Here is a 16113-nt window from a genome sequence, read left to right on the forward strand (position 1 = left end):
ATTTGATATCAGATTCGGTTAGTTAGTGTCATAGACATTGAATATATATATTTTTAAATTTTATATAGGAAATTATTGGAAAACCTTTTAAAAATGGGCTTATTAAGAGATTTCTATAATATTTTGATCTTGAAAAGATATTCGATTGTTTTTTCATGTAAAAATCAAAAGTAGATATTTTTTGCTTTTATAAAAAAAATATTAGTGCTTTTATTTATATATAGTAAAAACAAAAGAAAATAATTATATTTATATAGCAGATATGTGATTATCTAAAGTTTTAAATATTTTTATTTATTAATTTTCGGATTCATGGTCCTTAGAATTTAATAAATATAGTAAACTAGTTTTTACCCTAACATTTAACCATAAATTCTTATAACTAAGAGACTCCGGAGAATTTTTAAGAAGCACTTTTAGATTATAGTTAGATGAAAGTGTTTTGAAGTGTTTGTGAAAATCATATCGTTAAAAAATTTGTCATATTCCACAATCACTCTCAATCATTTTATATTTTGATAGTCTTGTTTTTATAATTTACATTTCCAGGTTTATTTATTTATTAAGTATTTTGTTAATCTATACAAGTTTTTTCATTTATTTTTTATTTTTATTAAATCTTATATAAATTTTCAAACATTAATGTCATAAAAAGGTAAATTAATTTTGAAACAAAATATTCAAAATTTAATAATAATTATATAAATATATTGTTATGATATGAATATTAAAATAAAGATAATTTAAAAAAAGTAAATGCTATATATGTTAAAGGATATTGTTGTAATTTTAAACATTCAAACTTTAACTTGTATTAGTTTTATGATTTTATTTTCGAACACTCTCAACTTTCACAAAAACTCTTGTGAGACGGTCTCAGAGATCAATTTCGTCAGTCAAATATCTTATTTTGGTCATCCATGAAAAATATTAATTTTTATGTTAATAGTATTACTTTTTTTGTGAATATTGGTAAGTTTGACTCCTCTCACAAATAAAAATTCGTGAGACCGTCTCACAAGATACCTACTCATTTACTTTTGTTTCTCGTCTATTTTCAAAAAATCTCTAAAAAAAATTACACTTTAAATAAACAAATGTCAAAAACTCTAATTTTTTTAAGAGTAAAAATATTTATTTGAAATGTTTAGAGAGAAAAATTTGTAAGACTGACTAAAAATATATTTTTCCCATTGTTTGAAGAATGATGCTATATGTACATCCATATTTGTACATCAATTTGTACAATACAAAAAATTCAATGCAAAAATTCAATTTGTCAAAATCTCACTATACATTGAATACAAAATATCGCGATATAATAGTAAAATCTCACTATATATTGAATACAAAATATCGCGATATAATAGTAAAATCTCACTATATATTGAATACAAAATATCGCGATATAATAGTAAAATCTCGTAATATAATGGTAGTAAATATAACAGTAACGATATATTGTTGTATCTTTAGCATTACACTTATTTGAATTATGCAGAATTTTTATTTTAATTTTAATGAAAAAAAAAAAATCCAAAGATCCAAAATCAGTTCAAATTCTCCAGAAAGCCATCCTCCCTCTCGAACGCGATTCCTTCATCCTCCGCTGCCTTTGAAAACCTTGATCCAAATGGCTCCGTGTAGACCAGCAGCCGCTCAACAGGAAGACCGGTGCTCAATTCTGAAACTGATAATGGAGAAGGGCCCGTTGTCGGGCCAAACGGTCACCTTCAAGCCCGAAACCAGTGTCCGAATCGGCCGGATTGTTCGGGGCAACAATGTGTCCATCAAAGACCCGGGGATTTCCTCGAAGCACCTGGTGATTCAGCTGGAAACGAGCTCTGATTCGGGCTGTCGCCGTTGGACTGTGATGGACCTCGGGTCTTCAAACGGCACCGTGTTGAACGACACTCAGGTACAACCTTCTGAACCTGCTGTTCTTTCTGATGGTGACGTGGTGAAGATTGGGGAGACGACGATGATTATGGTAAAATTTGAGAATAATGGGGGTGAGAGTGAGGGTGATGATGGGAATGGGAGGAGGAATGTGAGGCGGGGCCGGAAGAATCAAGGTGTGGAATTGGAGGTGATTGACGAGGTTTCGGTATTGGGGTTAGAGGGTAATGTTTCGGGAAGTAGATATAATTTGAGGGGTAAACGTGCTAAGGGAAAAGTTGGGATTTTGGGAAGTGAGAGTTTAAATTTGGGAGATGACTGTGGAGCGAAAATTGTCGGAAGGAGGACCCGAGGATCAAAAGCTAAGGTGTTGGTGAATGGTGATTATGAAAATGAAGAAGAAATGGAGAATATGGGTAGATTGAGTTCGAAAAATAATAAAAATTCAAGCAAGAAAGAGAATTTGGATGATTTGGGAACTGATACCCATATGTCTGATTGCGAAGTGGTTGAACTTGAAGGGAAAGGAGGGAGGATTACGAACGTGAGGACTAGAAATTCGAAGAAGACTGATAATGTTTTGAATGATTTAAAAGGAATTGAGAGTGTTGGGATGAGAGTGAGCACGAGGAGGACTAGGAGTTCAAGGATGGAAGAAAGTTTGGGTGAAATTGTAGTGGATTCTGTTGTCAATGATGGTAAAAGGACACAAAAAGGTACTAAGGGAAAGCGCAATTTAACAGTAAAAGCAACAGCTCTAGAGGTAGAAACAATGAAAGAACCGAAGTGGGAGCATGAAATTTGTGAAGAAAATAAGGGTGGCTTAGAAACCCGAGTTGATGAGTTGGTAGAGGAGAGTATAAAGTCTGGTGCTGGATTTGCGAGCATGTCTGGGGTGAAAGAGTGTGATGTTAGCAGTGGGAAGACAGTTGTGGATTTGGAGAATATGACACTCGGGGAATGGTTTGATTTCTTGGAAGTTCATCTTCCGAAACAGATTATTGATGCTACAGAAGAGATGATTTCTGCTATGGAACAAAATGTCCGGAAATTAAACGAGTTTATGTTGCAGAAGAAGAATGATAAGTAGAGAGATGAATTGTGACAGAGGATTGAGCTAAAGACTTCAAGGTTTTTGCAAACTTTGAATCGTGTTACTGATTTAATGCTTTATGATACTGGAGGTTGAAAATTTTAGATATTAGCAGCTCAATGTCATGCTTATCATATTGAAGTAGTGTACCATTTTGCAGCTGTTGCCAATGGTGGACCACGATTTTAGGATAATGGGGTGAGTTTTTGTATAATTTAGGGGATAAAACTCGTGCTAGAACAATTACTTGTTGCCATCATATATGACCCCTTACGGTTAACATTAAGTTTCTTGCATGCAATTTTTTGTCTGGGAATGTTTATCATCCGGTTCCACCTTGGATGTGGGATATCTGTCCGAGTAAGGATTTTTTTTCCTTTGGCTAGACCGCTAGAAGGGGATTTAATTTCATGGCTACCACCTGGATTCCAGCTTCATTAAGGGTCGATCTATTAGCTGATTCATGGATTTTTGGATCCTACATCACAGCTTCGTGAGAAAACTAGTCAAATAGCAAAGCAGATGTTGCAGCGTGTACTTAGATTTTTAGTAGTCGAACTTTAAAAAGTTAAGGAAATTGAATGACCATAAAACAAAAAGTTTTTTAAGTACTGAGAGAAAAAAAAAACAAAACAAAGAGAGAACTTTCCTGAAAAACTTGGTGTCTGTTAACCAATATGGCATTCTGACGCATTTGGGTGAGACTCATTTTATCCGGTCACCGGAGGAGTCTCACCGGTCACCGGTTTAGATTGGACCAGGACATTGACCGGTGAGATCGAAGACTCTATGTGTCTGAGTTAGGACAGATACAAAGGAACTACTAACAAAACCTGTAATGTACAGCCATACATAAATGGAACCATGGGATGAGGGCGTTTCAAAATGGGATTTTGGAAAGAATGAAACCGAGATTGACCATACATAATTCTCGAAGTTGGTTGTTTGGTTGATACTTATCGAATATACAGAAAATATTCGTGCGAACTAAAATGGAAGTCTCCGGTAATACGTTGCTGATCATATTTGATATAATAAAAATTGCATTATTTTTATTTTTTGATATAAACGATTTTATTTTTAAATATCTGGTTTACTTTAAGGGGAAATTGGTGATAAATTCATAATCAATAAAACAAATTGGTGTCCAGTCCCTAGATCAGGAAATTTTCATACTGCAATCATTGACAAATCTCAAAACTTATTTAAACTCCCCGATCAGCTAATTCCCATATTTTTTATTTTTATTTTTATTTTTATTTTTATTTTTACTCTACCTCTTCCTTCACTCACGATTTAGTCCCATTTTATTTTTTTTACCCCTTCATTCATGCTGAAGTCGGGAAAACTCAATCCCTACCCACCAAAACCAACCGACATCGACACCCATGGGCGAAACTCACGGATGGTGAAATCAGTCCTAAGAATTCTGATTTTTGATGGAAAAACACGCAAATCCTAACTGTATGCGTGGAAAGGAAAGAGGGGCAGCTGAAGTTGTTGCTAAGGTAACTCTAAAACAATAGGATCAAAGCAAATAGAGTTACCTTAGCAACAACTTCCACTGCCCCTCTTTCCCTCCCACGCATACAGGTATGATTTGCGTGTTCCCCCCCACCCCCCACAAAATCAGAATTCTTAGGACTTATTTCACCATCCTTGAGTTTCGCCGATTGGTGTCGACGTCAGTTGGTTTTGGTGGGTAGGGATTGAGTTTTCCCGACTTCAGCGTGAATGAAGGGGCCGGAAAAAAATAAAAGGGGACTAAATCATGAGTAAAGGATGAGGTAGAGTAAGAATAAAAATAAAAATAAAAATAAAATGGAAAAATATGTGAATTAGTCGATCGGGGAGTTTAAAACAAGTTTTGAGGTGTGTCAAGGATTGAAGTATAAATTTTCTTCATCTAGGGACTGAACACTAATTTGTGTTATTGATTAGGGATTTATCAACAATTTCCCCAACCTATAACTGAGAACTATAGATAGACATTATATATATAAATTAAATCGATATGTCCGAGTTAATGAAATAGGTAAACGTTTGACCAATGATAATGAGTTCAATTTCTCCTACCAACAACTTCTTAAGCGAGCTTGTCCCACACAGTTTGTCAAATGTAATTTACTTAACTAATGTGGTTTGAATATTATTACATTAGTCCAAATATTTATCCAGTACGTTCCGAAGGAAAAAAAAGTGATATGTTACTTTTGAATCGGTATCTATCCCAATTCTTAGAAAAAGAGAGAGAGATTGATGGAACATATTATATTAAAGAAATGAAAACCTTAGTTTGTGAAGAAAGACAAGACGACAACAAAATATCAATGAAATTTCTAAAGGAATAATTTCAGAGGAAGTAAAAAGTAAATCGATCTTCTTAGGCGAGCATGTCACATAAGGTTTGTCTGTTGTGTTTTACCTGGTTGACGTCATTTGCAAGCTATTGCATTTAGCCCTAAAGTTTATCAAATACACACCTACGAGTAGAGATTATGAGTTCCCGTTACAATTAATATATGTATAGAATGAGTAAAATTATTATTTTTCATATACTTAATGCACATATAAAAGTGCGTAAATTTATTTTTTTTAAAAAATTAAGATAGAGAGAGGTTTGATGGTACCTTGAGAGTCCCTTTTTGAGACCCGTCATTGTATAGACGAAAAATCGCAATTTTCCCTAAAATTCGTACACAGAAAAAATCACACATCACATTTGAAAAAATTTCATCCCGACGACTTCACCACTTAACCTGTTAATTTTACTCATCAAATTTCCCAACTCAATCCTCGAGTACTAACGTTTTCAGATGAAATGATAACCAAGATGTCATATTTTTTAGCAGGCAAAGAATTTCTGGATTCCTATACGAATATGCATCAACCAAGAAATCATGATTATTTTAAATGGACCAATTAATAGACTCAAGAAATTAATGTATAGCCAGAGTCCAAGCTAGCTTCCCCAACCTACCCGATCGATCATAATAAATATTTCTTGACAATTTAAAACCATGGAATTCATTCATCAAAAGCAGAAACAGAATAAAGATTTTTGTGCAATATGACATAAAGTTTGACGTGAAAATGTCAAGAGGAATGAGGAACATCTACTATACCACTTTCTCTATATTGCATAGCTTGGTTCTCCATATAGTAAGTGGCCCAAACATGGGGAACACCAGCCACTAGTTAATTCTCATCCAATGAGATGCTCAGTTTCTAGCTTTTACAGTATTGATGTCTGAGTTATCTTCAATTTAGCTTTGTGTTTAATAAATATCTTAAAAATTTATCAGATTTGTTACCTGATAAAGATGTATATATAGTTGCATGTAGAGCTAAATTTTGGTCTACAATTATTTGGTACTGCTAGATCAATATCGTGTAAGTCGATGATGTTAGCTCTACATATATTCGGTACAAATGGTGAGAGGTTTGTTACAATTGAATCTTAAACTCAGACTTTATCGCAAACTTGGAATCTTGATGTCAAATTTAGATATAAGTGATCATGATGGGCATGGTGCAACATTTCTTGTGTCTATATATGTCTATAGGGATGAAAGCAAGGTTTATATANTTATATAAATAGACGAGAATATATATACACACACACATATACACTCAACTCCTAGTCATTTACCAACTCACTCTTCTTTGAAACTAGCTAGCTCCACTCCCTCCTCTCTCCATAAGCACTTGATCTTGGTTATACTAACTTACAAACAAGAAAAAACCCATGGAGAAAACCTGTCTCTGCAGCAAAATGACGCGCCAAAGCTTCTCCACGAGTAGCAAAACGAGAGAAATAAATGGCCACAAATTCAAGAATCCGTTGAATTTTTGCAATGAGTGCATAGGAGATCGTCAAACACAAGATTTAGGTGGTGCCAACTTAATTTCATGGACTCCAAGATTTTATCCTTGTAGCTTTTGCAAAAGGGAATTCAGATCAGCTCAAGCTCTAGGAGGCCACATGAATGTTCACAGAAGAGACAGAGCAAGGATGAGGCAGTCTCCAACAAGAATATACAGTCATGGCCCTAATGGCTGTCATTTTTGCTTGCAAAACCCAAATCTTGAACCAAACCCTACATTTAACCCAAACCCTAGTTGTAGCATTGGGTTCATGTCATCCTCAACGTCGTATCTATCACCTCGTTTCACCTCCCACTTGGTTGCTCCCACGGTTTCTCCTGCTATCCCAGTTCGGGATCTTCGGCCCATCACCAAAGATACGTTACGAGTTGAGAATTTCGATCCATTTGTGCATGAAAATGGATGGATAGTTGTCAAGAAAGCAGAATTTGTACGGTTGGACTTACAGATTGGCTTGGTGAGTAGTCATCCCAAGGAGGATTTGGATTTGGAACTAAGGCTTGGATATGCTTAGATTTTCCCATACATGCAACTTAAATTCTTGGATCCATCTCTTATTACATCAATGGCGGAGTTAGGATATTAATTTTCTCTATGTATGATTTTAAACTTTGGAATCCTTTAATTTTTTTAATTGAGCCACCTGAGCTAATATCAAATTAATTGCGGCCACTTATTACAATGCATTGGGAAAAAATGGGGTTCGCGAGAGAAAGATTCGATTATTGCCTTCGGAGAATGGAACAATTAATGGGTTGGTTTCGTAAATTTTTTTTATTGCAGTTTTAGCTAAATTATGATGTTGCTATTTAGTGCATTGTCTTGATGTATATGCATGCTAGTGTTGTTTAAATTTTATGTACTTGCAAGTATTCATGTCTATTATCTTTAATTTATCCACCCTTGTCCACCTAAGCACACTTGCATTTTGTTTTTTCCATTTATCTCCTTATCTATATGTGTAAGTGTGTGTTTTGGAATTATTTTTAAAATTAGTATAGTGAATAATTAAATATTCTATAAGACCAAAGGTAAATTTGCTTTAAATCTCCACACTCAAACTTAAATTTACATTCAGTCTTTATCAGAAAAATTATGTGTTTGCACTCCCCGATTCACAAAAAAATGTGTTTGCACTCCCTAAGCCCACATGTATTTTCTCATATGAATATCAGTACAAAAAATTAAAATATGGTACTTATGTATGATATTTGAGTACCAATTATTTTTGATCTGACACTAATTTAAGATTATTGAGTACTCAAACATGTATAAAAAAATATCGATATTAATGATACATCTGTTTTTCAATTGAAAATCAGTAGAAAACATTGAAAATATGGTACTAATATATGATTTTTAGTACCCAAATATGTGTGTTAAATGTTGATATTAATAAAATTGTTCCAATTATATACTCAAAATTTTTTTTTTGTACCATATCTAAAATAGTTGATGCTCAAGTATCAAATATTAATACCATTTTTCATTGCTTTGTATCAATTTTCATATAAAAAAAGACACATTTTCATTAATCTCAGTATTTGATATACATGTTTTGGTACTAAAAAATCATATACTAGTATCGGATTTGAAACAATTAGTACTCAAATATCATGTATCAGATATGAAACAATTAGTACTCAAATATCATATATCAGTACTATATCTTCAATTTTTTATACTGATTTTCATTTAAGAAAAGACAAATGGCCCAGAAAATTAAAAAACAATTTTTTTCCTGTAACAGAGATTGAAAGCAAATTTTAATTTGTTTTTGGGTAATTTTTTAGCAATTTACCATAAGAACAATTAAAATTCTTTTTTTTATAAAAAGAAAGTGAAATAATCGATTTTAAGTGATGTTTGATCGATTAATTGGTGGGATTTCCCAAAATTTGATGGTTTGCAAGTTCCCAACAACTTCCCGGTGTGAAATGGAATGATGACCTTCCCTCAAATGGAACTAGTTGTTATGACTGAATTAGAAACGCAATCCAATCAATGAATACACATTGGCTTTAGTGGTAAGAAATTAGGTTCATCATAATTAATTAAGTTTCGGGTTCAAATTTTATTTTCATGTACTTCAGGAGTTCAGACTTGGCTAACTCCAAAATTTAATGTGTGTGTAATACGATTTTGTCTTTTAGTTCTATTTCATCGGAGTAATTTGTTTTTTTCATTTATATTTTAGTTCTATTTCGTCAAAGTAATTACGTAGCATCAGAAATTGCTGACGTACATTGCATCATTTGAACACAATTAATACCAAAATTTGACTAGTTAGAAAATCATAAAACAAAATAGGCCAACTTGCTTGCTCGTTTACAATGTAACTCATAATTTTTTTCCCAGTATGAATAATATGAAATAGAGCTAGCTAATAATTTATAATGCTATAAATTATTATATTATTTTTCTTTTTTAGTAATTTAACAAGGATTTATATAATCTCCTCTTATTTAATAAATAGCTTTAAGTTTTCTTATTGTAGTCGATAATAATATAATATTTGGACATGATAGACGAAGAAGCATCCATGCTTCACGTTTGGAATTATATTTATATCGAATTTTATTTTACTAATAATTTATATTTTTTGGTAACGATGAAATATAAAAGTCAGGGGAAATAATTTTTTCGCCCCACTGATTTGTTCAATTTTAGATTTTAGTACATCAAGTTTTAAAGTTTAATTTGATACACAGATTTTTTTTCCGGCTATTTATGTTCAATTGCTGTGACATTGGACAAGTCATCAATTTTTTAATGTTACGGCATCATTTTTCGATATCATGTCAATTTTTTCCAATGTCACGTCAGCACTCCAACGAAATAATACTGGAGACAAAAAAGATTAAAGTCAATGCACAAAAATTAAACATAAAAAGTAAGTGAACCAAAACCTAAATTAAGAAAAATTAATGAACCAAAAAATTTATTTTCCCTAGCATTATCTAATTATATTATTGAAAGTTTAACCAACTTATCTAAATTTAAGGTGGCCTAAACAAGGGTTCGAATTTTAATTTATTTAAACCCGATAGGTTAATAATTGAAAAGTGATTGTATGGCATAAAAGTATTATGTGATAAAGTGGTTGTATATTTCAGAGTTAAATATTGTGTACAGTGTTTAACACCTAGCATAACATGCATCATAATATTTTAATATACAAAACTTTACATAAATAAAATAAGACACAAAGAATTATCACTCGTGCAGTGCCTCAAGACAAAAGATTAACTAGAAAAACATGTTAGTTTACAAAATCAATACTGGTGAATAAAGAAAATCTAACTCCATTAACAAAACTAGGGAGCAAATTGCATCCAAAACATATACCAAAACTACAGATGCAACATTTGTGAAATCGAAATTCTGCTTGATATACAATACTCTAATCAATACATTGATTAGATGTTGTGCATGAATGTCTTCGACACTCCATAACAATTCTTCAATACGTCTTGGTTGAGTAATTGATATCTTCGATGTAAATCTTCAATTCTCGTGCTAGCTCTCCTGCGGTGTTTCTCAATCTCTACTTCTCTCTACACACGCAATAATTGTTCTCTCTTATTTATAAGCTTCATTTGCCATATAATTTATTTCATAAAAAAAATCATACAAGATATGAAAACAAGAGTTTCATTAGAAAATACACTCTATGGTTTGTACAAGATCAGTTGTATAAATTAAAGTCTTTTAGTTGATTATTTTCTAAGTGAATAAGATGATGAACAAAAAATTCTTATTCAGTATGATCTGACGCTGACCAATGATTTAGGTAATCTAATTTTAGCATTATAATTTTATTTTAATTATTAAAATTTTGATATTGAGGATTTCTATAATAAAAAAAAAATTGTTTAAGAACTTTCGTTATGTTTATGTTGTTCAGGATTATGCTCAACGAATGATATTTTTTTTTAAAAAAATGTCTACTTTTGTTTATATTTGATAAGACAATCAATAGCTAGTTAAAAATAATTCAAAATCTCATGTATTTTTTAATGCAAATTTATGAAGGATTACTTCTGCAATCAATTTGTTATTTTCGTTAATGAAAAGAATATTAAATATATGTAAAACATACATATCTGAATACATATAATTTACAAATGCATTTCAAATTTATAAGTTATATAATAATCGATAGCTATAATAGATAGATTTTTATTATTATATATAGTCAATAATCAGTTATACAAAGACATTTTTTTGGTAGAAAGAATGAGAAAAGAAACTAGGAGAAGCATGATTAACTCAGAACGAAGCTGGAGATATCGATAAATATTTTAATGACAATAGTAAAATGATAATTTAAAAATTATTGGTAATTTGACGGATGTGCAAAGAGAAAATCAAAACAACAATAATGTTTAAAAAAAATTAATTCATCTATGAATGAGTATGATAATAAAAAGTGACTCGAGCTCTCAATATGAACGAACTGAATGAAAAAAATAATATTAATAGTATCGAAGATGTTTAACATGAAATTATGAATTCAGATAGTTACTTTGCTTTTAAATGTCCATGACTACATTCTTGAGAGAAAATTGATAAAATATTAGGGAATTCCTATTTGAAAAGGATTCAAATAGAGATGATGTTATTATGGTTTGAAAAACCTTTTAATAAAAAAAATAGTGACTAATTATTTGGGGATCATTTTTTTAAGTTCGAATTAGAGCTTCGAAATCTTAGGTGCGACTGTCACGTTCCGAGCTCGGGTCCGTGCCTGCGTGACTGCACAATTTGTCCCTATAGCAGCTACTTCGTATTCGTCATTGCTTTACGAAAATGATTAACCCATGTTGCTATAGAAGTCCATTGTAAGCCCATTATAAACTCATTTTAAATCTTTAATTTTTAAGATATGGGACAAGGAGTATTACAATCATCCCTCCTTCAGAACACGACGTCCTCGTCACGGCATGACTCCTCGACCCACCAGCGCCGAGAATCTAAAGATGTCTCCTACATGTTCAAGAGGTGGCTCCCGTCACGTAGCACTTTGCTTCGCAGGTTCAAGAGGTGGCTCTCATGCACGTAGCACTTTGCTCCGCACAGCACTTATTTCTCGGTATTCTTTACCAATGACCGGCTCTGATACCGTTCTATCACGTCCTGAGCTCGGGCTCGCGCCTGCGTGACTGCACAATGGACTCCTATAGAAACTACTTCGTATTCGTCATCGCTTTACGAAAATGATTAATCCAAGTTGCTATAGAAGTCTATTGTGGTCCATTATAAATTCATTTTAAATCTTTAATTTTTAAGATGTGAGACAAGATGTATTACAACGATTATGTGTGTAATATCACATCAGCTTTCACGATCAATGAAAAATGACTAAAGTTTTCAAAAAAAATTGAAAAATACAAGAATAAAAGTTAATTTTAATAACACATAACTAAAATTGTAATTAGACAAACATACTCAATGAAAATTAAATAGTTTCCTTTAATTTATTGAATATATATACTCTAAAGACATGCATTGATAGAAACGATATGGCTTAGTCAAATCAAAAAATATGAACAATTCTTGCTCGCACATGCACAATATTTTCTAATAATTTAAAATTTACATTTCAAAATGAATTAAGTCGGCAAAGAATTCAATTTCAAAGTAGCTATAGCTAAAGGGAACCAGTTGAGTTGTTTTCACAGATGTTTTGTGAATTTGTCCCATCACTTTTTTAACATATTATATAGTATTTAAACTTTATTAATTATTTTATTAATTAATCTCATGATAATTAGCTGTATCTTAATACTACAATTTTTTCTAACTTTGTTTCATAAGAAATAGTCAAAAGTATTCTTAAGCTTTCATTAACGCGTAATTTAGTCGTCTCTGTCTGTCATGAAAACAGCTTAACATGTTCACAATATAAGACATATGCTAAGTTTTGGACTTAAAGCTTGGGAATCCTATGTGGTATACATGTAATTAAATTCTTTTGAATTTTTTAATAATTAGAATAAATTATTATTTATAAAGATTAATTATTATTTTTAATTTTCTTAGACTTTATCACAATATAATACCAATGCATAGAGAAAATTACTATTTCTTTCTTCTTATTTTTTTTGGCGATAAAATATTTTTTCATAAATTAATTTTTCTATCCTATATACTTCCTGAAAATTTGAAGATCATGAGGTGCGAATATTTGGTAAATATTATTTTTTACGGAAAATTGAAATTTAGATTCTGTATGATTGCTATTTTGGTCCTTAATGTTATCAAATTTTAGTTTTAATTTTTTTTCTTTTTTCTTTTTTGCATTTTTGTTTAATTTTCTAACATGGTGCTAATTTGGTTCTGACTTTGACATTGACCTGCAGGCTCCAACATGATGCTCACGTATGTAGTGTCATATCAACATTCCCGATGAAAATAAATACATTTCTAAAAATTTAAATATACATTATTAAAATCAATTTTACAACATAAATGATCAAAATTCCAAACAGACACATACAATAATGAAAAATGCAATTCCTTCCCTTTTTTTACCGATATTATAAGATGTAAAAATAAGATGTTTGACAATTTATATATTGTGTTAGGTAAAAAAAAATTAAAATAGTTTATAATATTCCTAAATTCAATCTTTAAAAAGAGTTGGGCCACTCTAATTTACTTTCTAGAATCATGTTGTAATATTTTAGAACACCAAAATATCCACATAAATTTTATTATAAATATTTAGCCTCCCAAAAATATAACTATCACATCATTTTCGTGGTATTGTGTAATTTTTATGATTTTCATAATAATATGTTGATATGTTTTATTTCTTTACATTTATATTTTTCTTTCAAAAATATTAAAAGTTTATTTTCAAAATAAGACCATACGACTTATAATTTATAACATCCAAAAACAGCTTATAAGACACATGAGATTATAAGCTTGAAGAGAAGGATAGTTGGTCTAGCTAGGTATGGCATGCGATTGTAAACTTGTAAAAGCTAGAGCACATGAAATGTTTGGATGTGAAGTTTTTTTAATAAGATATATATTTCAAAATAATAATATAAAAATAATTATGTTTGATTGGACTTTACTAATTTTCATGGAAAATTATATTTTCGATTAATAAAACTTGTTAGATTGAAAATATCTTAATTTTTAGTGATAATAAGCAGTTTCGGGATATTTCAAGATCTAGCTATTATTTACATGTATTCTCAGGTTTCTAGCTAGTTGTCGTGAAATCAAGTCAGACTACACTCTCACTGAAATGATTATATCAAGCCATTCTAGTTCAAGCTGCTATTCAACCCGGTCACTTTAATGCGATCAAGTCGCAAACTGATCTGTCAACTAACTTACATTGACATATCATGAAAAATATCCTACCAACTCCTGGTTGCTGAAATGTTTCCTATTATGTCAAGAGTCAATCACAAAATCCAAATTAGTAAAATACGTAAACAAAAAAAAAAACAATAAATGAACATTAAATATATTGCACTATAAAGAGAAGTTAACAATGTCATCTTGTCGGGTGTTAGTACATATAAAGATTGTTGAAAAGTTTCATACTGTTGGAGTTGTTCATGTATAAATATGCGGACATTGACGAAGACACGAGACTGAAACTTTTACAATCTACAACATACAAGATTTCGAGCACTCTTATTCTTTCAAATATCAAGTTTTTTACTTATATATAATTAGTTTTCATATCAGTTCATCTGAAGATCAAATTGTGTCACTTCACCACCTCTAGCCATTCAAAGCTATCTGTCAAAGAGTTGTGTTATATCTGTTTGAACCAAGGGTTTCAAAGACAGACATACTTATTTATTGTGTTGTTTGAGTTGTCACTAAAAGTTTTGATTTAGGCACTGATCAGTCTTAATCGAAGTAGGTTTGTACAAGGGTTGTATAAATCAAAGTCTTTTAGTAGATTATTTCTTAAGTGAAAGAAAAGGTGATGTAGGAGTTGTTAACATTCATAAATATTGTGTATTATTTATTTACGCCTTATATCTATGTATGCTTTGTTGTTCCTATCTAACTATATTGTTAAACGTTTGCTTACATTGAATATATATTATATCACTAGTCTAGCTTGGCCGTTTTTGCACTCAAAATTTTTTAAGTAGTCAAGTTACTTCCAAAAGTTTAAGAAAATGCTTTAACAACCAATAATTGTTTATGTCGGCTCGAATTATTTTTTAAAAAAATATAAAAGAGTTCATTTATTCCCCCTCTAGACTATTTTTTGATCCCAACATAACTTTCATGTTTTTTATTTTGGTCATGTTATAGGTAATTTAAGGTATTAGTCTACTAATTAGTACTTTTTTATCTTACTAATTTTTCATCTGAATATTGACATGACATTAAAAAATGATGATATTTCGTATGTCACATCAACATTCTAGTGAAAAAATGCTAGATTGGATTAAAATCGTGAATTGTTCGATGACAAGACAAAAAAATTGTTAGTTACATTACCAAAAATGTAAATTTCTCCTACTTTTAAAAGCGATAAAAACTCCAATTAACGAGAAGGCAAAGGATGTTGATTAATAATTATTTTTCAATTATCATACCCAAACATAAAATTGTTTCTACTTTAAAAATACACTTAAAAAGTCTTTCTTGGCAAAATATTTTCTTAACTTGGGTCCAATACTTTCTTAATAATATGTGGAAATATGAGTTAATTGATTTGATATGTGTCTAAAAAGAGGTAATCCCTAGGAGAAAGGAAGAAACAAATCATAAGAGATTCATTTTCAATCTTGTTCGTATGGTGTAGGACATGTAAAATACTTGTTGATATAATATCGGACACGTATAACACTTCGATAAAAACGAATAATTTCTTGAATCAATACTATATTTTAACGATTTACATTGTATGTTGTTTTGACCAAGAGAAATAGGCAAATTAGGAGACATGGACACATTAAAAATTAACAAAAGGAGAAGTTTCTAAGCCGGCAAGAATAACAAACCAGTAAATTAAATAAAATCACATAAAAAAATATGTCCCCATCAAAATATAAATAACATGGGACAAGACAATAGCTAGTCTTGAGTTTTCTGTTCCTTTCCCCGTCTCAAATCCGAACCCTAGCTATCAAACTTTCTTCCTTCTGACTTATCAATAATTCTTAGCTCTAGTAGTTTTCAATCCAAGAAATCTTCTCTTGTGTTCTTGTAAAAAAAAAAGAAATAGAACCATCAAA

General features: G+C 31.0%; 2 protein-coding genes across 2 annotated transcripts; both read left to right on the top strand.

Annotated features, from left to right (window-relative positions):
• Positions 1-1532: 1532 nt before the first annotated feature.
• On the top strand, positions 1533-3095 carry LOC140963291 (FHA domain-containing protein At4g14490-like). The gene has a single exon (XM_073422576.1). It carries the CDS (start codon positions 1634-1636, stop codon positions 2987-2989), a length of 1356 nt encoding a protein of 451 aa, XP_073278677.1. The 5' UTR covers positions 1533-1633; the 3' UTR covers positions 2990-3095.
• Positions 3096-6767: 3672 nt separating this feature from the next.
• Positions 6768-7394, top strand: LOC140971869 (zinc finger protein 11-like). Its single transcript, XM_073434401.1, has one exon. It carries the CDS (start codon positions 6768-6770, stop codon positions 7392-7394), a length of 627 nt encoding a protein of 208 aa, XP_073290502.1.
• Positions 7395-16113: the final 8719 nt, after the last annotated feature.

The sequence above is a fragment of the Primulina huaijiensis genome, chromosome 2, assembly GCF_012295235.1.
Source record: "Primulina huaijiensis isolate GDHJ02 chromosome 2, ASM1229523v2, whole genome shotgun sequence".
Lineage (NCBI taxonomy): Eukaryota > Viridiplantae > Streptophyta > Magnoliopsida > Lamiales > Gesneriaceae > Primulina > Primulina huaijiensis.